General features: G+C 42.5%; 1 protein-coding gene across 2 annotated transcripts in view; it reads left to right on the forward strand.

Annotated features, from left to right (window-relative positions):
- Positions 1 to 22843, forward strand: part of OGDH (oxoglutarate dehydrogenase) — a 136221-nt gene that overhangs the window by 21575 nt on the left and 91803 nt on the right. Inside the window, exons 3-4 of one of the 2 annotated variants that reach the window (XM_077118310.1) lie at positions 15983 to 16174; positions 18817 to 18907. In XM_077118310.1, the coding sequence (XP_076974425.1) occupies positions 15983 to 16174; positions 18817 to 18907 (283 nt within the window). Of the gene's footprint in view, positions 1 to 15982; positions 16175 to 18816; positions 18908 to 19031; positions 19135 to 22843 lie in introns of both variants that reach the window. The other variant, XM_077118299.1, reaches the window with a different exon arrangement.

Raw genomic sequence — 22843 nt, forward strand, 5'->3', positions numbered from 1 at the left:
TCTATAAATTGATGTACAGACTTTGAGTTAAGAATTGCCCGGATCCTTTGAAGCATATTTTTAATTATCCTTTTGTACAGTATTTTTCTTTATTAGAGAAGTTGTGTATTGTATTTTAAGCAAAAAAAAAAAATTTTTTTAAGTCAGCAGTTAAAGGAAAGGAGTAGGAGTATATACTGTTGGAGGAAAATAGGATACCTGAAGCTATAAAGGAACAAATTGTCACTAGAGAACAGTGTGGTGGGTTCTCTTCCTGGAGAGCAGACATCCTGTGCAGAACTTTCGACAGGGGCTTTCTTCTTCTTCCTCTGAGGGAGTGAAAAAGATACTGTTTTTGGTGGAAAATAGAGGTTCCCAACTTTCTGGCTGTCCTAAACTAGATGGCCATGAGGAGTTTGACCTGGAAATATGAAAAGTTACTAAAATAGCTGGTACTAGCTTTTTAAATGAATGAAATTGTCATATTTAAAAAAAAAAAAGCCTATTGAATCTCTAGGTTACTTGCTTCTCTCTCTCCCTTCTCCATCTAGAGTTTCCCTGAAATAAGGTCTCAAGATCTTTTGAGATTTTTCCCTAGCTCTGCAGTGTTCATGATTCGGATTGTGAGGTTCGGAAGTAAGTCTTTTAGAAACCTTTTCTTCCGATAAGTGTAACTTGAAGACTTCCAAATTGTATCTGAAACCTGGGCTTTGCACAGATGGGCTAAGTCTTCTCCAGGGAGGGCAGCAATACAACTCTGGGGGAACATGGTGGCATATGGCCCCATGGTGAGTCTCTACAGCATTGAGAATCTGAAGTCTGAGAGCAGATGAAAATTGGTGTCAAACCATGGAGGCTATGTTTTTAGATTGTGGGGCAGAGAACAAAGCACGGTCATTTCTCAAGAGTCATGTCAGAAAGAGTATTGAGAGAGAGGGGTCACTAGGTGTCCTGGATGTGACCTCTTCATGCTTGAAAAAGTTCTGTTTCAGTTGAGTGTTTGTGTAATAAACCAACCCAAACCTAGCAATTTGAAGCGGTGACAGTGTATTATTTCTCATGGTTCTAGGGGTTGGCTGGGCGGTTCCCCTGGTCGATTCACCTCCCTATGGTGTGTGACAGTTGGTGCTTGCTGGCGCTTTGCTTGCTCTGCTTTGTCTTCTCATTTTCCATTAGTCTGGGGTTACTTCCTTATCTGCTCTCGAGGTAACTCCAGATAGGCAGGGCAGAGGATAGGAGGAACAGAAAGTCACTTTGTAAAGGGACCTTCACACTGGGGTGGGAGAAATCCATGGTCCTCAAAACTGCCTTCTACAAGGCCTTTTTTTTGTAATTATCTGATGAGTGATTATCTTCAGTCTAAAGCAAAGTCCTCATGAATATAATTGTCCTATCAGCAGTTGTCACGGGGCAGAGCTGAGGCAGCTTTTCTTTGTTTATCTTGAGTGTTTATTGATGCTTTATTTGTGTACCAATACAGAGAAGATAGTAAAGATTGTTTGAGAAGATTTGTTTATCTATTCTATATGTATTTTTAAAATGACTGCATGGATGTAATTGAGTTTTAAGTTCATGTGGCTTCTTTACTGTGAAGAGGGATATCTAAATACCACCTCAAATTTTCATTGGTTCCAAGTGTAAACAGTTCCCTTGTGATAATTCACAAGGCTTATTTCTCAATGTTGCACAGAGTTATTGAATAATAGGCATATTGGTGAAGGAACTCTAAACTGGGGCATGAAATCTGGCTCTGGGCTTAGCCCTAGTCTTGGTCAGTGGAGATGGCTTGAGCAAAACCTGGGGCTTCCATGTTCCCTGCCCTGCCTGTTATGAGAGGCCTGTAATCCATCTCTAATTTTTTCTCTTGCTGCTGCATGATGATGGGTCTGTAAAACCACAACTTCTCTAAAAATAAAAGCAAAAAAGGCATTTTGGGGTGAATGTTCTATGTAAGTAGTATCCATGAACCTCACCTGCACTTGGAAGTGCTTCACTGGAATATTTTCAATGCAGGAGTGATCCAGGCCACCCGTGGAAAGTTTGAGGTCTCATTGCTAGGGTGTTTTTAGGAAAGGGTAGTTGCCTGCAAGTTAGACATAGGTTTATAGACAGCACTGGAAGGGAAGTAGTGGAGACATCTAGGCTAGCCTTCTTGTGTTTATAGGAAAGAAAATGAATTTACACAGTGTTTTACTGTGCCCAGTAACCTCTAGTTGGGGGCAGTTTCTCCAACTTCTGAGAGATTTAGCAGAAAGCCAATAGGCTTTCTGAGCCAAAAGTTCCTCTTGGGGGCCTAGGGCTGCATGCCTCCTTCAGGGCCTTGCCGGGCCTCCTCACTGAGCTAGGGACCCACTTTGTGTAGGGAAACAAAGCACCTCAGCAGCCGAGTCACTGCAGTTGGCATGGGGAGATGGGTGCCTTTGCCTTTTCATTTATTTGAATGGAACAAACCAAGCAAGCTTCTGTTTCAGGTTGCCACAAATCAAAATCCTTGGTAACTTATTGCCTTTTATTTCATGTACACACATATATATAAAACACTTGACAAGTCATTGTTGGTATTAGAGTTTAATAAAGATGATTATCCATGATGCTGCAGTCCCAGTGTCTGACCTTGACTCAGTATCATTTGGTTATGAGCTGTGTGGTTGCCTTTGATCCTGGGTTTGGCTCATTAAATGAGGAGACCCATTTGCGTCCCCCTCCATGACTTCGCTGGGTAACTGTTTAAGAGTCCTCTGTGAGGTACTTTGCATAGATGCCATGGGGATAATTAGAATAATGGCATGTTCCAGATCAAGGTGAATATTATGTTGGGCAAGGTAGAAGTGGGAAGGGCAGCCTTAGGAGTGGCCTCTGTAGGAGTATTTGGGTGAGAGGAAATAGCTCTAATTAATTCAGAACAAGCCAAAGTACTGGAATTGGGAAGTTTCAATAAGCACTAGTAACTAATAAGCATTAGTTAGAGAGATCAAGTGCTTGTGGAGTTTTGATGCCTACTTTGTAATTTGTTAAGTTAATTGCCTTCTCTCCATGTTAGAATCTTTTTTTAAAAAATTTTTATTGATACAACAACATACGAGCACATACATTCTTAACATACAAACATTCCATACATTGTGTACAGTCAGTGACTCACAATATCATCACATAGTTCTGTATTCATCACCATGATCATTTTTTAGAACATTTGTACACGATAGACTCTTGAACAGGTACGAATATATTTGCAGATGCTTTTGCGATTGTAAAAAGCTATGCAAATACAGGAGTGTCTCATTAAGTATCCTATCCTCGTTACTTTTATAGACTAGAAAATAGGTCCAGAGAGCTGAATTGGCTTCCCTCACCTAACTTCCCTAACTCATGAGAGGCAAAACCAGGATTTCAGGACCTAGTTCAGTGGTGGCAGATGGGTGTGGGGTGTTGAGAATGACTCATGTAAATGGGCATGTTAGATAAGGTACTTGGAAACTGACCCTATTTACAGGTGAATGGTGATTGGTTTCTTGGAGACCTGTCGGGAAGGGGCTGACTGTTGAGACTGTTGAGAGGAGTGATGGAGCATCAAATAATGTGCTTATCATTCATCTTGAAGGTTGGTTTTTGCTGCTGTTCAGAAAAGCAGGAGCTCTTGTACAAAGCGTTCTCTGTTATGGATTCACAACTGAGGAACTTGGCCCTTGTGACTTCATCTAACTGCTGACTTAAACAGGGCAAAGTCTGCTTGCCTTATTGAATGCTGATGTGTGTGGAAAAAACAAATTGTTCCTTAGTTAAAAGTCAAACACCTGTCATTGGTCAGCACCTTTTTGAGGTGAGGTGGAACTTCTAGGATTTTTGGCATGATCCTCCACCAGACACTACATTCCTAGAACACTCCGGTTTCCTGCACCTTCCACAAACCTTGCTGGGAGTCATGAGCCTGTAAGGATGTCTGTATCCTCTCTCAGTTTAACCTGGCAAGTGTTTCTTGAACACTTAGTCTGTGCAAAACACAGTACTAATTATTGGGATGTTACAGAGGCAAATTGAACATGGTATGTCCAGCATTTAAAGAGCTTTTTCTCACAGGGGAGAAAGGCCACCACAAGGAAAACATAGAAAAGAGCAATGACTTTTGGCTTAGAAAACAGTACTTCAAATACTACAGTTAAATGCTTTTAATTATCAAAAACAAAAAGTAGGATTCTGGTTTCCTTTCAGCTACAACGTTACACTTGTAATCTATTATGCTTTGGTTTAAGTCATTTCAGCAGCAAGTGATGACCTTAAAACCACTCTTGGAAAGTTCGTAGAAGGCACATGACCTCCCTTGGACAGACTGTTGCCCTTCCTACCAGTCTCCTGTTTATCACCCACATTTCTTATCATGCTGTTTGATCCAGAGATTATCCACCAATCTGGTTTAGGTTCTTATGCATCTGGGGTGGTTATGTGTTCTTGCCTAATCTGTTCTTCCTCTAGAGTTACCATCCCAAAACACAGGATGTCTTGTCACTTTTCATCCCTCCAGACCTTCCATAATCTGATCCCAACCCCCTTTTCCAATCTAATTTCTTATCATGTCCCCCTGGGCTTCCCACATCATAACCCTGTCATACATCTCGGTGCTTTGTGGACAGGCTCGTGATTGGTTATCCTGATTTGTCAGTTCTCTCTGCCTTTCCTGTCCTCCTCTGGTTCCTGAAAGAACATCCGGTCTCTCTCTGGGCACACCCCTTCCTCCCCACCCCACCTCCTCATCCATCAGCACTCCGATCTGTTCTCCTCCTCATTCATCAGCACTCAGATCTGTTCTGTGCATTCATTCTACCTGATATTGTCAGTTGTTCACTTGTTTGCTTGTCTTACCCTTCTTGAGAATGAGGAGGATAACAGCCTTTAGCAGATGTTTGCCAAATTGATCCAGAACTGGATTTTTTAGAAAATGGTATTCATTTTTCACATTTACACTCTACATACATCTTACACACCTTTAAAAAAATGTTTACTTGTGATGAAAACATTTTAAGCCCTCTGGGTTCTTTTTTTTTTTCTTTTCTCACAAAACAAGATATTTTATTATCTTGAAGGCTGGTACATAATGAGTAAGAAGCTTAATTAGAGGAGACAAAAGGAAACATCAGATACTGAGGTAGATTTCTGAAGGTTGATACCGAAATTTTTAATAAAATATTTTTTTTTAGTTCAAGCTATACAGCTTTCCTTTTATATGACAATTTTCCCTAATAGTTCTTATATTATGGCATTCAACTAATCTTTCAAATTAAGTGAAAAATAGGGAGCAAAACAGAAATTTCCCTAGTACATAAAGGTGTTAGAAATAGTTTTTTTTCTACTGTCACTTATATTTTATTGTATACATTTGAAACATTATTAATGGCATCTTAATTTTTAATTAGACTTAATTTTTTAAATGGGCATGATAATAGATTCTCTTGAATTACAGATCATAATAGCTATATAAATGATCAAGACACATGTACAAACAAATTTTCATATGCTCTGAAAGATATAGCACATGTGATATATATTTCTTTTGGGGTGTGTTCATCCTTTTGGGATACTGAAAACTATCTTACACAAATAATTTAGCCTTTGATAACTGTAACTTTAGTGGTTATCAAAATACAAATCACAAAATTAGAATTTTCAAAGTTTTCTCAGTAGGCTTCTAGTCTAAATAACTCAAAGACATCTTGTGTCCTAAGATGAACATTTTGCTTGTTTTTTCTCAATACATGGTTGATATCAGTGTGCTCTTTGTTGGCAGTTTGCCTTGATCATGGCTTACTCTTGCAAAACCATTCCTTAAAGTAAAGCAGAGAGGAAAGATTCCCCTAACGCAAAGAAAGTCATCTGGGTTAGTAACAAAATCAAAGGCAGAGGTGTTCGAGGTTTCAAAATCCTCAGATCCTTTTTCCTTTTCCTCCAACTGTACAGTCACTGCATGTTCTCTTCTGTCTTCCGTTTGTGGAAGGTAACTCTCGCCAGGCATCACATACATCTGCAGGTCACTGCTCCCCTTTCATACACCTCAGATAGCACAGACATTTCGGATATCTCACAAGCTGCTCAACCGCTTGCAAAGTGTTTTCAGAAAGATCCATTCTGGGGTCTTTTGCCAGTGTAGAAAGTTTGGCCTTCTGGGAGCTGGTGCCTTCCCTCACCCCTTCCTCTGCCCCCGAGATCTGACTCCTTCAGGCTCCCCTTTTCCTGCCACTTCAGTGTAATTTCCAGTGTTGTCCTCCTACTTTAACATTTAAAACTTTTTTGATTTTTACCATCGGCTTTATCTCCTGGGAGTCAGAAAAATTGTGTGTAGGTTTGGCCATATATACTTTCAAGGCAAAGCAAGGAGACATATATTTTCTTTGCCTTATCAGTTGTGCAACAGAGGCATATTCAGAGGTTGGAGAGGCATGTGACACTAGATATTGGGCTAGAACTTGGTTGCCTTTTTGCTCTCAAAAAGAGACTGTGGTAGCTGCATGGTAGATCAGTAGTTAAAATACGAAAATTAAGAGAGGACTCATTTTGTTTCTGGCAGTGTACAAAGTTTGTACACAATCCTGTAAAGCAAGCACTAATTCTTCTTTTGCAGTCGAAGAACTAGACAGGAGGAGAAGTAGCTTTGTCATGTGGTAGCACATGAGGTAGAGCTGGGGAGTCCCACTTAGGTTACTCTGGCTCAGGAGTACCTGGACCAGGCCCTGAAGCCCAAGTGCCATGGTTCTCCATATAAAGAGGCCATGGGTGAAAAGCCATTTCTAGTTCATGGAACTTTGTCTGTCTTCAGCTTTTGATGATGATGTGATTTAAATTACCACATTTCCTCATGAGCTGATCATTGCTTTCTCTTTTTCTTTCCTGCTTTATCACTTGAAATATTTCCTGAAGGAGTAGGTGGCTAGGCTTCCTTTAAGTCTTTTTAGATGGCAAAAGCCTCATGATAAAGCCATAGTTTTTCTTGGTGGTGTTATTTGGCTGATGTCAACACCGTCACTGGTCCTGCCACAAAAACACATCACAGGGAGTCCAGACAAAAGAGCAAGGGATGAGTGGTGACTTCAAGAAACAGAAAACTCAACTAAGGCAGCTGAAGCAAATAGGGGTTTATTTTTCTCACACTGCTGGCAACCTGAAGCAGCTGGCATCAGCACAGGCTCTCAGGTCACCTGCCCAATATGTGTGCCTATCTTCAGCTTGCCACCTCTCTGCAAGGGGGCCGTTGCACCACCAGCTATCACATTCCCATTCCAGATAGGTAGCTGGTAGAAGAGGCCAAAGGCTTTCCTTTCTTGAAGCTTTCTTTTTATTTGGAAAGGGACTGTCCCTTACACATGGCTAGCTGAATGGTTGCTGACCAAGGGAAATGACTGTTTCAGACTTGTTGTGATTTAGCCCAAGGGGTCTAAAGGCTTGGGGAGAGGCCATTCTCTGCTAGCAACAGAAGACTGGGCTCAGGGGGGCAGGAAAATTGTTATTTGGAAGTTGTTGGAGAAGAACCAACAGCAAATAAATATAAAAGTAAAATAAAATCTCACACCAAAATAAGTTTTATGAGGGCAAACAAACAAGAGGCTGAGATTATCAGGAGACTTACTTTGGCTAGCAGACCCACCGCTCGGAGGTGGTGACAAAGCTACATGTTAAAGATAAAATGAACTAGCCACGTGAAAGAAAGAGGGAAAAGAGCATTCCAGGCAGAAAGAACAGCAGATGCCAAGGCCTGAGGAAGAGAAGGAGTCAGGCATCCTCAAGGAACTGAAAGAGCAGGGTACCAACGCATTGAGAGACGAGGCCAGAGAGCCCAGAAGAATGTAAAGCAAGGGAGGAATGTGATATGAGCTACACTTAGCTGCAGACCCTAAGCTCTGTGGAGATTTGATTGGAGGGGACAGGAGCAGATATGAAGAAAACACTAGAACACTGTGAGAGTTCTCCACATGGTGTGGGAGCAGAGAGGTGGGAGAGGAGGAAATTTGAGGTCATCAGAGAACTACAGTTGTTAGGACTTGATCAATTGGGTGTTGTAGTGGGGAGCAAAAGAGAGCAAAAGACTCAAATTACTGATTTAAGTAGATGTGGGTGTGGTGGGTTTGTAGAGAAGGGTTCTGTTTTAGATATACTAAGTTGGAAAAGTATATGGAATACTCAAGAAGAGGTACAGATAACCCTGAGTTGGGGGCTCAGAGAGGCTTGGGCAGGAGAAAAGGTTTGGGGAGTCAGCAGGAAAACTGGTTTTAAAAATCCGTGGGCCCTGATGAGCCCCCACCTAAGGAGAGGGTGTAAAGAGGACCCAGTTTGGAACCTAGAGCTTCATCCCCAGGAGTCAGGAAACAAAGTAGCTAGCAAAATGGCTGGGAGGGGAACATAAGGCAAAGCCGGGCCAGGGGTCAGAGGAGCTGGAGAAACTCAGGACTGCCTGAGGCCCCTAACATGTCGAGAAAGCCCAGGGACCATGTCTGTGCACTTTGGCATCAGAGAAGTTGATTGTGATCTTGTCCCTGGCAACTTCAGTAATGCAATGGGTGGAGCCTGACTGAGGGGCCTAAATGGTGGCAGGAGAGAGTATGAAAGACCTCAGATCTCAAGAGAGTACCTCTGCGGGTAGTAGGATAGGGGTTAGAGGTGGGTAGAGGTGATGGTAGATTCTCTGCCCAGTGCGCTCAAATAACCAATTCCTGAGGCACCAAAATTTCAAAGACAGAAAGAGTTTATTGCTAGCATGAAGGAGGAGATCAGATGGCCTGTTGGCCTAAAAAGCTGTCTCTCCAGACTGCAGTTAATTTTTTTAAATTTATTTATTAAATGTGCCAACATACAAACACAAACATTCTTACCATATGAGCATTCCATTCCACATATATAATCAGTAATTCACAATATCATCACATAGTTGTATATTCGTTATTACGATCATTTCTTAGAACATTTGCATCAATTCAGAAAAAGAAATAAAAAGAAAACAGAAAAAAATTCATATATACCATACCCCTTACTCCTGCCTTTCATTGATCATTGGCATTTCTATCTACTAAATTTATTTTAACATTTATTCCCCCTATTATTTATCCATTTTTAATCCATATGTTTTACTCATCAGTCCATCAGGTAGATAAAAGAAGCATCAGACACAAGGCCCTCACAATCACATAGTCACACTGTGAAAGCTATATCATTATACAGTCATCTTCAAGAAACATGACTGCTGGAACACAGCTCTACATTTTCAGGCAGTTCCCTCCAGCCTCTCTGTTACACCTTAACTAAAAATTAAATATATCTATTTAATGTGTAACAATAACCTCCAGGATAACCCCCTGACTCTCTGCCTGGAATCTCTCAGCCATTGACACTTTATTTTGTCTCATTTCTCTCCTCTCCCCTTTGGTTGAGAAGGTCCCCCCAGTCCCTTGGTGCTGAGTCCCAGCTTATTCTAGGATTTCTGTCCCATGTTGCCAGGAAGGTCCACACCCCAGCAAGTCATGTAACATAGAAAGAGGGTGAGTTTGCTTGTCATGTTGACAGAGAGAGAGGCCACATCTGAGCAACAAAAGAGGTTCTCTTGGGGGTGACCCTTAGGCCCAATCCTAAGGAGGCCTAGTCTATCCTTTGCAGAGTTAAGTTTCATATGAACAAACCCCAAGATTGGGGGCAGAGCCTATTGCTTTGGTTGTCCCCACTGCTTGTGAGAATATCAAGAATTCTCCACTTGGGAAAGTTGAATTTTCCCCCTTTCTCATTATTCCCCCAAGGGGACTTTAACTGCAGTTAATTTTGATAGTTTTATAGTATCAAAAGATGGGCAGGTTTTAGGATAATGAGCACAATGGTTCCAGATGATGTAATTAGAGGTGATCTAATTATTGAGTATGTGCAGATTAATTACATGCGTAGTCCTATAATGTATGTAAGAAAATGGTGGCCTTAATATGATGATGGGCCTGACAGGTCACTTATAGGTTAAATTCTAAGCTATTGCACATGTTAGGTAGGCCCAATTCAGTTAGATTCAGCTTTGGTTATCAAGATAACTTTGGACTTGGGTAGGTTAGTTCTGGGCTGACCCAAAGCCCTTCATTAGTAAACGTTAGGTGCTGTCTTTAGTTATCACAAGACTCCAAAGTTGAAAAACCAGATAAAATGGGTACAAGTCAAAGTCATTCACAAGGTTTTTGCAATCACAAGGGTACAAGATTGGAGATCAAGGTAGCTCAATTACAGTTCAGAGATTTCAGGTGTTTCCCTCTGTCTAATATACCAGAAAGTAAAAAAAGAATATCTATGTAATGATTTATTAATCATAATCATCCCTTAATTCCTAATTACTCAGTTACAGAGGGGCAAGGACAGACTTGGTTTTTAGAAATTTTTTTTTAGAATGGGTATTTGTGGCTAGGAATGATTTTGTGGAAAGCGGAAGATTGAAGTGCTTTGAATGTTGAAGACCTGGGTGAGGGGGTAAAGAGCAGGTGGATCCAGAGCCCAGGTAGAAGGTTGGCCTTTGGGCTGGAGGAAAGGAAAATGATGTGTGTGTGTGGTGGGGGATGCTGCTTCTGCTTCCCAGAGCGGAAGGGGTTGAGTGGGTGGCTGGAGGAGCTAGGAGACCGTGTGAAGGAACCATCTTTGGGGATGTCAAACCAACCTCCCAGGCAGAGGAACCTAAGGTTGAAGTTTAGGACAACACACTTTGGTCAGCCCTATCATGTGACTTTTCTCCTGCAAGGCTCAGCTGCTAGGTCTGCCTGTGGAGACGGTGGGTGGGATGGTGGTCCCTGCTGGGGTCAGTAGGAGAGAGGGCAAGGAGTTGGAGGGTGAGGTCATGAGAGAAATGATACCCCCCCATCCCCATGCGTTGTGCAAGTTCGGGAGCCTGTGTGCTCTGGTGTCCTGACTGCACACACGTGAATTTGGGAAACATGCAGGCCAAATAATGACCTTCAACCTGAAAGCTTTCTTTTTCTTTTTTTATTTGTCATGGGCAGGCTCCAGAAATTGAACCCAAGTCTCCAGCATGGAGGCAAGAATTCTGCCACTGAGCCACTGTTGCACTGCCCTAAAAGCTTTCTTTTCAGTCAACTTTTTTGAGGTCTGACTTACCTATGTTAAAATTCATCCATTTTAAGCATGCAGTTTGCTGAATCTTGCCAGTTATGTCCAGCCATGTAACCACCACAGTCAATAGAGAACATTTCTGTCCCCCAAATTTGAAAACGTTTGGGTGTGACCTAGTGAACCCATGGGCTTGCTGTGACTGGTTGACCCACCCTCCCCCCAGTGCCTGGTTCAGGATGGTCATCCCCAAACCAGACTGCATCTGCAGAGAGCCAGACAGCGGCCAGAGTGCCATCCTGAAAACAAATGGGAAGGAGCTGGCTGACTTCAGTTTCCCGAGGGTAGTAGTGGTGTTTGGAGGGTTGTGTGTTAAAAAAAAAAGAGTGGTGGAGGCTGCATTCCTTGCATATTCCTTCCCAGGGATTCCCAGTAGCTCTGCAGTACCGGTATGAACCAGTTTTTCTGACTGCCTCTAGCTCGGCAGAATCTTCGTCAGTACAGTTGTCCTCAGCCAATTGAAAATCACCTGGAGTTTTATCCTGAACACAAAAGAAGGTCAGAGAGAGGAGGCCTGATAATCAGGATTGCCTGCCTCCTCCCTCCCTTCCTCCCTGCTCCTGGGGTCTAGGCCTGAAAGAGGTCTGCAGCCTTTTGTCTCCAGACCTGTGGCCTCAGGGCTATCTTTGACCTTAACCTCAGGCCCCTGGGCTCCTCTGAGGTTGAAATGCCTCTCAGTTTAATGCTGCGCCCTGAAGCTTACAAACTGTCCCTTTTACTGGGCATGCTTTGAACAGGGCAAGCCAGGGTCAGAAATGATTGGTGTTTGGTACTTTAAAGTGTGACTAGAGTTCTTTGCTTAAGGGCTGCCGTGCTGCTGCTCTGCTGTTAGCTCTGGAGTGTACCTGTGTGATGACTGCCATGTTGGAATTCTGCCTGAGTCTTTCCCAGTAGAGGCTCTTGGCAACATTCCAACTGTTTCCAGCCAGTTAGGCTGTGGAAAGGTATAGAAGAGCCTAGTACCTCCTAGGAAGTACTCAATAAATTTCAAAGCTAATTTTTCTGAAAAGAAGTAAACTTCTAATTTCTGCCATGGCTTTTGACCTTGTCCCGAATCCTTAAGAGCTCTAGCCCATCAAGATAAGGGACCCAGTCTGTAAAGGCTGGAGAAGACCCTGGATTCAGTCTTGCTATTGGGTGACTTTGCCACTATGTTTCAAGACACTTCTTAGTGGTTCTGTAAGGTAGAAAAAAGATCCTCTGCTCTCAGGCTTTAAGAAAGCTCCGGTTGTGCCGCTCCCCACATCTCTTGATTCTCAGGGCCATCCCCCACACTCAAGCCCCATTCCAGCCCCAAGGGCCAAGGTGACTAGAAGGGACAGGTGAGCAGTGCCGGGAGTGAGTTGAGGGTAAAGAAAACATTTGATTAGGTTTTATGTGGAGAGAGTGGCTTGCTGTTCTTTTATTTTTCTTAAGAGACTTTATATTTTAAAGTAATTGTAGGTTTAACAGAAAATTTATAAGAAAATACAGAGTTCCCATATACTTACTCCTTCACACACAGTTTTCCCTATTATTAACATAGTAGTTTACATTAGGGTTCACTCTGTGTTATAAGAGTCTATGGATTGTTGTTGTGTTTTAAGCTTGATTGTGGTAACATATATAACGTAAAATTTCCTATCTTAACCAAGTTCAGATATACAGTTCATTGATACTAAGTACATCACAGTGTTGTGCCACTGCCACCATTGCTATTGGTTCTATTGCTATTGGTCAGCCAGACTGACTCCTGTATTAGAGGGGTGTCTTCTTTGAGCTCAGGACCTTGGTCACTGGCACCTAGACTGAGGCCAGGGAGAGCCCTGGGCAGGGCCATTCAGAGGCTTCTCTAGGCCATATGTGTTTTAGAGGATGGAGAGCCATCCATCAGCTTTGCCAGCCTCCAGAAGGAGTGTTCCCTTGGCTCTGCTAGAAAAGTTCCATGAACCTAGGAAATATTTGGGTGTATCCAGGCTCCCTGTGTGTTTGTCAATAACTAGTCTGGTGACCGAGGTGGAAAACAGCTAATGTGTCAGAGAGGGAGCCTCTTTGTTACCCACGGCAGTCCATGTTGAGGCACCTCCTGCTTATTTTCCTAAGAATCAGTTATTTTCTCTCTTGAAATATACTGCCTGGTACCCATGTAGAGGAAGACTCAAAAGGTGAGTTTTGGTAGGAACCAATTTGATGGAGAGTTCTCAATAAGGAACTATCTTGAGGGGTTCCAAATCCTGGATTTCTGTAGCAAACATTTTGATAGCACCTTTTGAAAAGGACAATTTGCAGACTACTTTCTTACTGTCCCCAGTTGTCTGGTTTGCAATTGTAAAAGAGGCTTTCACAGAAGATTTTATCAGAGGTGCCAAAGGAGAGCTGTCAGCTGATAAGTAATACACTGAAAATTAACCAGGAAGGTAAAACCAGGAAAACACCTGAATAGTTTGATTTTTTAAAACATTTTTAAGTTGTTATTGAAGTATAATTTACATAACATTAACTTCACCTTTCTAAAGTGTACAATTCAGTGACTTTTAGTACATTCACAATATTGTGCGACCAACCCCACAATGGTTTGATTAAATTTTTTTCTAAATACAAAAAGAATGTTTTTATTGTAGAATGATTTAAACACTCAGCAAAGCTCCCCTCAATATTAGTTTGTAATGAGAGACTGGCCTACCCTACTTGAGGCAGACGCCCCAGATGTGCACCTTGTCATATCTCGAGTTCTCTAACATTTGATTGCCTGCAGCACAAAGCCATGCTGTCTGTGGGGGAACAGGAATGGGGGACTCTTGGGCATGATCTGAAATAGCCTGCAGACGTTAGAGCTCCATCTCATGGTTCTTGTCATAGCTACTGCCTGCTCCCTTCCCTGCATTTAGACAAACTCTCCCTATCTGCCAGGTCTGAGGTGAGGAGCAGATATGCTAAGAATTCCTCTTCTCCAGATTCTCAGGGGAATCCAAAATGTGGCTCGTTTGAGACTCAGAAAACGGAGTCGAATCTTTATTCTGAAATGAGCTGGCAGATATTCTAGTCTTCTAGAAAAAAATGTATTTTCTTTCTGATTTCTAGGGTACGGTGATTGTTTTCTTTTGAGTTCCCCAGAAAGTAGAGCCTGAAACAAAAGCTTATATGCTATCTGACAGATGAAGAGAATCAGGGTGAGGGGAAAGGAGAGGTAAAAAAGCCAATGTGAGGATGGCTTCCAGAGGCCCTGGGGGAGGGGCTCCCAGTTGTTGGGTGGGACATGCTAGGCCACTCAGAGTAGCAGCTCTGGTCTTTGGGGAAGCCCTTTGGCAGGTGGAGGGGCAAGGGTTACAGAGCTCTAGGGATCCCCTTTCCCAAAGTATGCCCTGAGAATCAAAATCTGCACTGGGGGCAGCTAGTAGCCCCACAGACTAGTGAGGCTGAGGATCTGAAGGGGCACGTGAAAAGGGTCAGATACCATGATTTTTATTTCTTAGATCCAGCTCCCCATTGCAGATACCATCCTGCCCAATTACCTTCATTTTTTGACCGCCACTTGGAACGTGATCCCAGCCCTTTCACCATCTGGCGTCTCTTCTTTACCCAGGACTCTGGCAGTTACCTTGCGGGTGGCCCAGTTACCATTGGTGGCACCATTTACCTTTCTCCCTGCCATCCGTCTGCATGCTTTGCCCTGCCATTTAAGCAGAGGCAGTCATAAATGAATTCGATCTCTCCCGTTTTCTCTCTTCTATTTTCTCTTTATCCTTCAGGAAAACCACTAATAAACCTAATTCAACCTGATTTTTATTAAGCAATGATTGTAATGTTCTGTTAAACTGTGAAGTTGTATATAGGGTCGTTGCCATTCTGGACCTTTAAATGTTCTTCAAGGAACTTTTTACTAATTTATATTGGACCAAGAGTTTATTAATAGAAAAACCTTAGAAACTAGAAAATGTATGGCAGAGAAGAGAGTGTTTTCATGTTTTTTTTTTAAAACTTCCTGGTTTTTAATTCCCCCCCCCCGCAACAGAACTTAAGTTATAGAATGTCTGGCCTCTAAAATAAAAAATAAATTCATATCTTTGTATGAGATAAACAGTTTTAGTTTGCAGTTATCTGTGCATATTGTAAATCAAATCACACAAACTTGAAATAACCTAAAATAGTAGGAAAGTAGGTAAATGAGTTAGTTTACACTAGTGCAAAGGAAATTCAGACCAACCAGCAAATTTGATACCTGGCTTTTCTGAGTCCTTATTACCTGCCAGATTGTGTGCTAAGTGTTACCTTTAGCTACGTTACTCAATGTTTACAACAGACCTATGAAAAATATATATTTTTGTCTCCATTTTCTAGATGCGAAAATGGAAGCACATAAAGTTCAGTAACTTGCCAAAATCCCAAAGAATGTAACTGCAGTGCTTAGTTCTTAAATGGCCTCCTCTGAAATCTAGAGAAAATTGTCTTTCTAGAGGTCAATGAGGAAAGCTTCACAAATAAGAACCTTGGGCTGCCTCTTACATGAAGGGTCAAATTTATGTTGCAAAGCAGAAGGGTATCCAGGGGAGTAAGATAGCATGAGTAAGGTAGCCCCAGCCTGGCCAGTGGGGACCTGGAAAGCCAGGAGTTGTTAGACCTTATAGTTGTTAGGGCTAAGTAGTCATTCAAAGGGAATAATAAAAGGAGGAAAGCAGAGGGCCCAGACTCTGAGGGATTCACCTTATTGGGGGAAGACCAGGTAACCAAGCTGCCTGAAGTAGGAGGAGGAGATGGACTGCAGCCAGCCTTAGGGTAGATGGATATGAGTGAGAGGGGCTCACCTGAAGAGAGCAGTTCCCTTTTGTCTAGCTATAGTTAAGAGATGAGTATGTGGACTTGGGCAAGCAGTGACTTAAAAATTGTGTATCTTCTTTGTCTTTAGTCATGGGACATATTTTTTCGCAATACCAATGCTGGAGCCCCCCCGGGCACTGCCTACCAAAGCCCCCTTCCCCTGAGCCGAGGATCCCTGTCATCTGTTGCCCGCGCACAGTCCCTGGTGGACGCCCAGCCCAATGTTGACAAACTTGTGGAGGACCACTTGGCGGTGCAGTCCCTTATCAGGGCATATCAGGTAAGACATTGGCCAGCCTGGGCCATGTGACTTAGGTACACTGTTCAGGATCATTCTAACCTTCAAGGGAATGTTGTCAGTCACTTTATTGTCTGCTATGGGGTCTCTGGGAGCCAATACACAAAATACGACAAGAGATAATGAGCTAGGACATTCTAGCCCTATTTGGGCAAATCCTCTGCCACCTCTACCATGTAAACAGCTGCTTCTTACTTTTCACAACTTGGTAAGAAAGAGATGTGTGCAGGTGGAGAAACTCGGTATTTCTCCCAGTGACTTTCCCGCTGAGTTACCAGGCCTAGGAGGAGGTGGGTTAGTCACTGTCCTCTGTTTGCTGCTCATAGCCAAGCAGCATAAGACAGAATGAACTGCAGGGTTTGGGGAAATACGCAGAATCTTTGGAAATGGGGGAGAGCGGCAGCCTAGCCTGTGTAGAGTGGGTGAGGGGCAGGGGAAATGGCTCGAAGTCGGTGCCAGTAGCAGTTAGCTTGTCTGGCATGCGTTGAGCATAATGGGTCTTTCCTCTTAGACCTTTCTCAAAGCATAGTCACCTGTCCTCTTCCAAGGTTCCATTTAATATTTTTATTTTTATATTAATAATATAAATAATATTATATATTATTTATATGTATAATAATATATAATAATTATATAATTATTATAATTATATAATTAATATAAAAATAATTATAATTATAATATATAATTATATATTAAATATTAAATATTTATATATTTAATATATAAATATATAATATATAAATTTATATAATATAAATTTAATATTAATATTGATAATACCAATCGACATACAATATGAACCTTTTTATCACATAGTTGTATATTCATCATCATGATCATTTTTTAGAACATTTGCATCAATTCAGAAAAAGAAATAAAAAGAAAACAGAAAAAAAAAATTCATACGTACCATACCCCTTACCCCTCCCATTCATTGATCACTAGCATTTCAATCTACTAAATTTATTTTGACATTTGTTCCCCCATTATTTATTTATTTTTAATCCATGCGTTTTACTCATCTGTCCATAAGGTAGATAAAAGAAGCATCAGACACAAGGTTTTCACAATGACACAGTCACGTTGCGAAAGCTTTATCGTTATACAGTCATCTTCAAGAAACATGGCTACTAGAACACAGCTCTACATTTTCAGGCAGTTCCCTCCAGCCTTTTCAGGCATTTCCCTCTAGCCTCCATTTGATGTTGTGGGGGCAGCCCAGGCTTCAGACCTGACCCTCACTTACCTCTACCTGAGTGCAAAGAACAATCCACTGCTTTGCCTGTGGTACCTGGACCTCCTCTGCCTCTTCCCTTCACAGCTGCAGTAGGTAGAAGTAGGCCCCCAAGTTTTCCTTTCTTCCTCACACATCTGCTTCCATGATTGGTGGCACAGGCTGCTGTCTTTAGGGTCTTCCCCCTACAGTGGCCTTTTCACTGTCAGGGTCCGCATTTTCAGATTGCCCCAGTACTGGAGGTGGGGAGTGTGAGACCATTCTTTCACCAGGGCCAGGCAAATAAGGGCCTCTCCCTAGGGCAAGTGTATCTTTTCCCTAAAACTTCTTTTGAGAATAGGAGATGCACAGAGTTTTGTAAATAGTATAACTGTGTGTTCTGAAATACTATGCACAGTGGAAACTTCAAAGGTAAGAGGTACAGTGAATACTTTCTGACCTCTTCCTGCACTTGGTCTCAATAACAACTTCAGTTTGACCTTTTGGTGACTTAGCAGCTGTTCACCTTCTCAAATTGCTAGCAAGGAATTGTGGGTAAACTGTTTAAGGCCATTTAAATAATTTATTACCTCTCTCTTTTTTTTAAACAGTTAAAAACCAATGGTATAAGTCCCAGTTGTGGCTGATAGTTTTGCTCTAACTGCTCTATGCTGGTCTGTTTGGCAGCACCAGGGCTAGAGCCCTCAGCTGCTCATGCTGCCATAATATGATAATAACATTCAGTACAGGTGGTCACCCATTTGTACCCCTCTCCAGTCATGGCTGAGACACCTAAACCTTCAGTGTCTTTCTATGTTCTAAGTGGAGGAATGTTTTATATTTTAGTAAAAATTCCAGAGCACTTATCCAAGGAAACTTATGTAAAGAAGCTGAACCCCCAAAAAGAGGTGCTTCTAGAGCACTAAAGTTTATCATGACCCAAGAAGTTTATCCCTTTTTTTTTTAAGAGTGCATTTGTGCACAACAGTCCTCTTTTTTTCTAATGATAATGTAATATTTTATAGAATATGTTTATCTAGTATAAGGTTCAGCATTCATATAATTCAATGCCATTTATTGAGTTTTTATTTTGTATCAGGAGCAATGTTCAGAAAAATGAGGATTAATAGTCTTTCATCTCTTTTTTTATCTGCCTGATGATATTGTGTAACATTCTGGTATACTTGGTGCAATGGTTTATGGCTCCTAAGTTGCCTGGGAGCCACAAACTAACATAATAATTCTTTTTAAAATAAGCTATTTTAAGACTTTTTAAAAATTAATTTTGTTGGATGAGTTCATTGGTGCTTATGGTCTCTAAGAAAGGTTTGTATGAAATATAGCTCATTTAGCCCTTTCCATATCTCACTGAATTTGTTTAATGACTGATTTGTATTATTGCTTCTAGGTCAGGGGTCACCACATTGCAAAACTTGATCCTCTCGGAATTAGTTGTGTAAATTTTGATGATGCTCCAGTAACTGTTTCTTCAAACGTGGGTGAGAATTAATCTGAAAACAGTAATTTTAATGTAATTTTACTTTTTTTACCCTTTCCCTCTTTTTTTTTTCTCCTCTCCTTCTGTGTGCGTCCTTCCCTGTCCATTGTTGGCCCATTTCATAGATACGAGGGCACCATGTAGCACAGCTGGACCCCCTGGGAATTTTGGATGCTGATCTGGACTCCTCCGTGCCAGCTGATATTATCTCATCCACAGACAAACTTGGTGAGGGTTCTGAGAGCAGTCAGTGCTGCATTGCTTGAGCTCCTCTCTCTCTTTCACAGCTTGCGATAGCCAGGATGTTCACAGATGGGAGGGGAAGACTCTTAAGTTTCCTTTGCTCTGATCACTTGAAATTTCTAGGTAAGATAGCTGGAGCATCCTTAGTGTGTTTTGGGCAGCCTCTCAGCCAGATTGTATCAGCTCAATTACTGAAGTCTCAAATTTTAAAAATAAATCATTTTGGACAGAAAAGTTTTGTGGTTCCAGGAGAAAAGGCTGCCCACCTGGGGGCAACTGAACAGAAGACAAGAGGCACTCTTTTTGGCTTCATCTTTCCAAATGTCCAGTGCAGCACTGCACTAGACTTGAGAGAGGCCACGTAGGTGTCCTGGATGAGGGCCAGAAAGAGAGCCTTGCTGAGCCAGGGCTTTGCTCAGAAACAGGTCCACTCGCCTTCCAGTTCAAAGTACCGCAGAACCTGCATTTGACTGGCCTTACGGGGATGAGTTCCAGAGCAAGTGGTGCAGTTTGGGTCTTCTGATTCTTCAATGTCAGTGATCACCCTGAGGAAACTTTGGAAGGCGTTCCCATGGGAGGCTGGAGGTCTTTGGGAGGTGCATGTGGAGAGCACAAACAGATTTTGTCACAGTCGCTAGAATATACTCTCATTGCATTCTTCCCACCTCTGCTCCCACCCTCTCTCTGACTCTGATCACCCTGGAAGGCTGGCATTGGTTAAGGATAGGGCCATCATGGTAGAATTTTTCACCCACAGTTGCTTCTAAAGGTTAATCTGCTTTCGGTCACTGTGCTGCTAACCTTCACTAAAGAAATGATGATGCTGACTAATTTTGAAGTGGCTAAGGTGTCCATAAGAAGTATTATGGATGCTAATAAAATTGATAATTACCTGCCTAAAGACCGTTCTTTGGGATTGGGGTGAAATTAGCTTGCTCTGTAGGCCCTTTGGGGGAAATGTAAGGAATAGAGGTCTCTCTCATGTTCCAGAACACACTAATGTCCTTATGGGCCTGATGCAATCATGACATAGGTCAGAAACTCATCAGGAGAGCTTAGGGGTTGGAGATCACTGATTCTGGCATTGACTTTAGAGGTTTTTAATTGTTCTTTTGTCTTGGTTTCTAAAACATTCCTAGATAACAGAGGGTTTACTTTTTATTTTGTACCTGCCCTTTACACAGTTTCAAGAAGAAAGTTTATCAAGAATCTTTTGGATGTTATTTAGTAGGGCCAGGATAGATTACCCAATATTGGTAGCCAGGGGCATAAGTAGAACCCTGTTACTTTGTTCAGTGCTGAATAGTTTTTGGTCCAGAGAAGAAATGATGCCCTCTCTTGGCAGTTTCCTCTAGGAGGACTTGGAGCCTATGTTCCAGTACTCCTCAGTCAGCCCCTGTAACTTGGTTAAGATGGTAGATGGGAATAGCCTGCCCCACGCAGGCCTGGTACAATCTGTTAAGCTGTGACCATCACCCTGTGCCCACCTGTATCCCAAAGCCCTCCCAGGCCTTGTCACTGTGTTGATTCCTGCTGGGGAAAGGGCAAGGCCCGCCCAGGTGCTGCAGAGGGTGGGAAGGGGAGGTCATTTAAATGCTGAGGCACGGCAAGACCCACCAAGTGTTGTGAAATATTGGGGATACCCAAGTGCTGCAGAGGATGGGGCTACCCAGGTGCTGGAAGGATGGAGCCACCAGCGCTGTGGAGGATAGGGACACACAGGTGCTGTGGAGGCTGGGGACACACAGGTGCTGTGGAGGCTGGGGACACACAGGTGCTGCAGAGAGTGGGGACACCCAGGTGCTGTGGAGGGTGGGAACACCCAGGTGGCTGTGGAAGCTGGGGACATTTGAGTGCTGGGCCATTGAGGCCTGTGGCTGGGGAAATAGGACACTGCAGGGGTGGCCTGCCTCACTGCTGGCTCCTTAACAATGGACGCAGGGTCAGCTCCTTGGGAGCCATTTCTTAGGTGAGGTGACTGTGACAGCCATCCTGAGCCTCCACCATTGTAGAGTTAGTAAGGGCTGGGGGTCACAGAATGGCATTCTCTACATATAGTGAAACATTCAAACAAAAGGAGCACGTAGTTGACAGTATTGCTCTCTCCCACCTGAAACTCCTTTTCCCTGGATCCCCCTCCCCATTGGCATCTACAGTTGCCAATTTCTTGGCATCCTAAAATGGACCTTTTCACTGGTTTTGACTGCCCCTTAGGATTACCTGGGGAGCTTTAAAACTTTTACGTTGCCTACCCTAGACTCAGTAAATACAAACAGGAGCAGGGAATGGGAAAATAGGCAGCAGGCAGGTAACTCCAACCCATGTGGGTATCTAGGGATGAAAACCCCTGAGACCCCCTGACATCACCCTGTTCCTCAGGGCACCAGTTTCCTGAGTGACAGTTATGGCCAGAATCTGGGTCTCCTGATTCAGTGTCTCCTGGGGTCTCGCCCTGATTGTCCTCTCTGGAAGAGTGTCCAAGGATGTCTGTGCTTCCATGAAGTCTTGCTTCTGGGTTTAGCAACAATATAGCAAGGGTGAGAGGGAATGAAGGTCTTGGCAAGAGGACTTTATGAACCAGGAGACCGAAACATAGTGATGGCCATAAAACTACCTCCAAAAACACTGAGGAAGAAATATTTGAGCCATATGGCAGGAGCACTCAGGAAGCAAAAAAGGGAGGTCAGAGAGCAAAGGATGTCTTAATCCTGTGAATTTGAAATTGTGTGATTTAACAATATTAATAAATCCTTTCTTTAGTTGCAGACAATTGAAATGGAAAAAACTATATATATCTAAATTTATAGGTAAATTAGCCTTGAAATATCTCACCCTTGATTTGTACAAGTTCTTTAAGAAAACAACTCATCAAAAATGTGGACAGTATGTATTCGTATGATATGTAACAGTTTCTGAAGCATCTAAGATCCATTATTTAATTCAAGGGTAGGGTCCAGGAGAACTTCTTGTCAGCTCATGTGCCCATGGACTGGGCAGAAATGGTCTCTTCCAGGCCTGGTCCTTCTCCCTTCTAGTCAATATGAAGCCCACTGAATCTTGACAGCCTGGTCCTTTCAAAACTCACAGGAGTTGGGTGGGGGTGGGGGCTGGCTGAGGGGCCTATGTAGCACCCCATATGTAACTATATTGCCGTGGCATACTGCCCTTTCCCCAGAGTTCACATTGTTGCCTCTTCTTAACTGTCCTTGCCATCTCTCTGTGGATGTAGGGATGATTTTTCCATTTTCTCGTGGGGAAACTGAGGCCCAGAGCATTGCTCATATCTTGAATACAGCCCTATGCTGCTTTCGGTAGAATAGACTCTACCTGTTACAGAAAAGAAGCAGAAATAAAGGGGCAGTGATAGGAGGACACAAGGCTATGGGATGATGGTATAGAAGAACGCCAACATTCAAAACTGAAACCGTTGGAAAAGCAGTTCCAGAAAAATACTGATACTACTACCATAAATGTACTTTCACTAGCTAAATACTTGAGGAGGGTAGCATATTTTGACTCTAGAGCACAAACAGGGTGTTCTGTCCACTTCAGAATTTCTCAAAGAATGTGGGATAAATGAAACAATTACTGCTAAATTTTTTTTGCCTTTTCTGACCAATTTTGAAAAAAAAAGTTAATATTGCCTTAGGGTACCTATCCCAACTTCTCAGAAAGTCTCCTTTGTCCCTCCCTG

This window comes from Tamandua tetradactyla, chromosome 1 (genome assembly GCF_023851605.1).
Source record: "Tamandua tetradactyla isolate mTamTet1 chromosome 1, mTamTet1.pri, whole genome shotgun sequence".
Classification (NCBI taxonomy): Eukaryota; Metazoa; Chordata; class Mammalia; order Pilosa; family Myrmecophagidae; genus Tamandua; species Tamandua tetradactyla.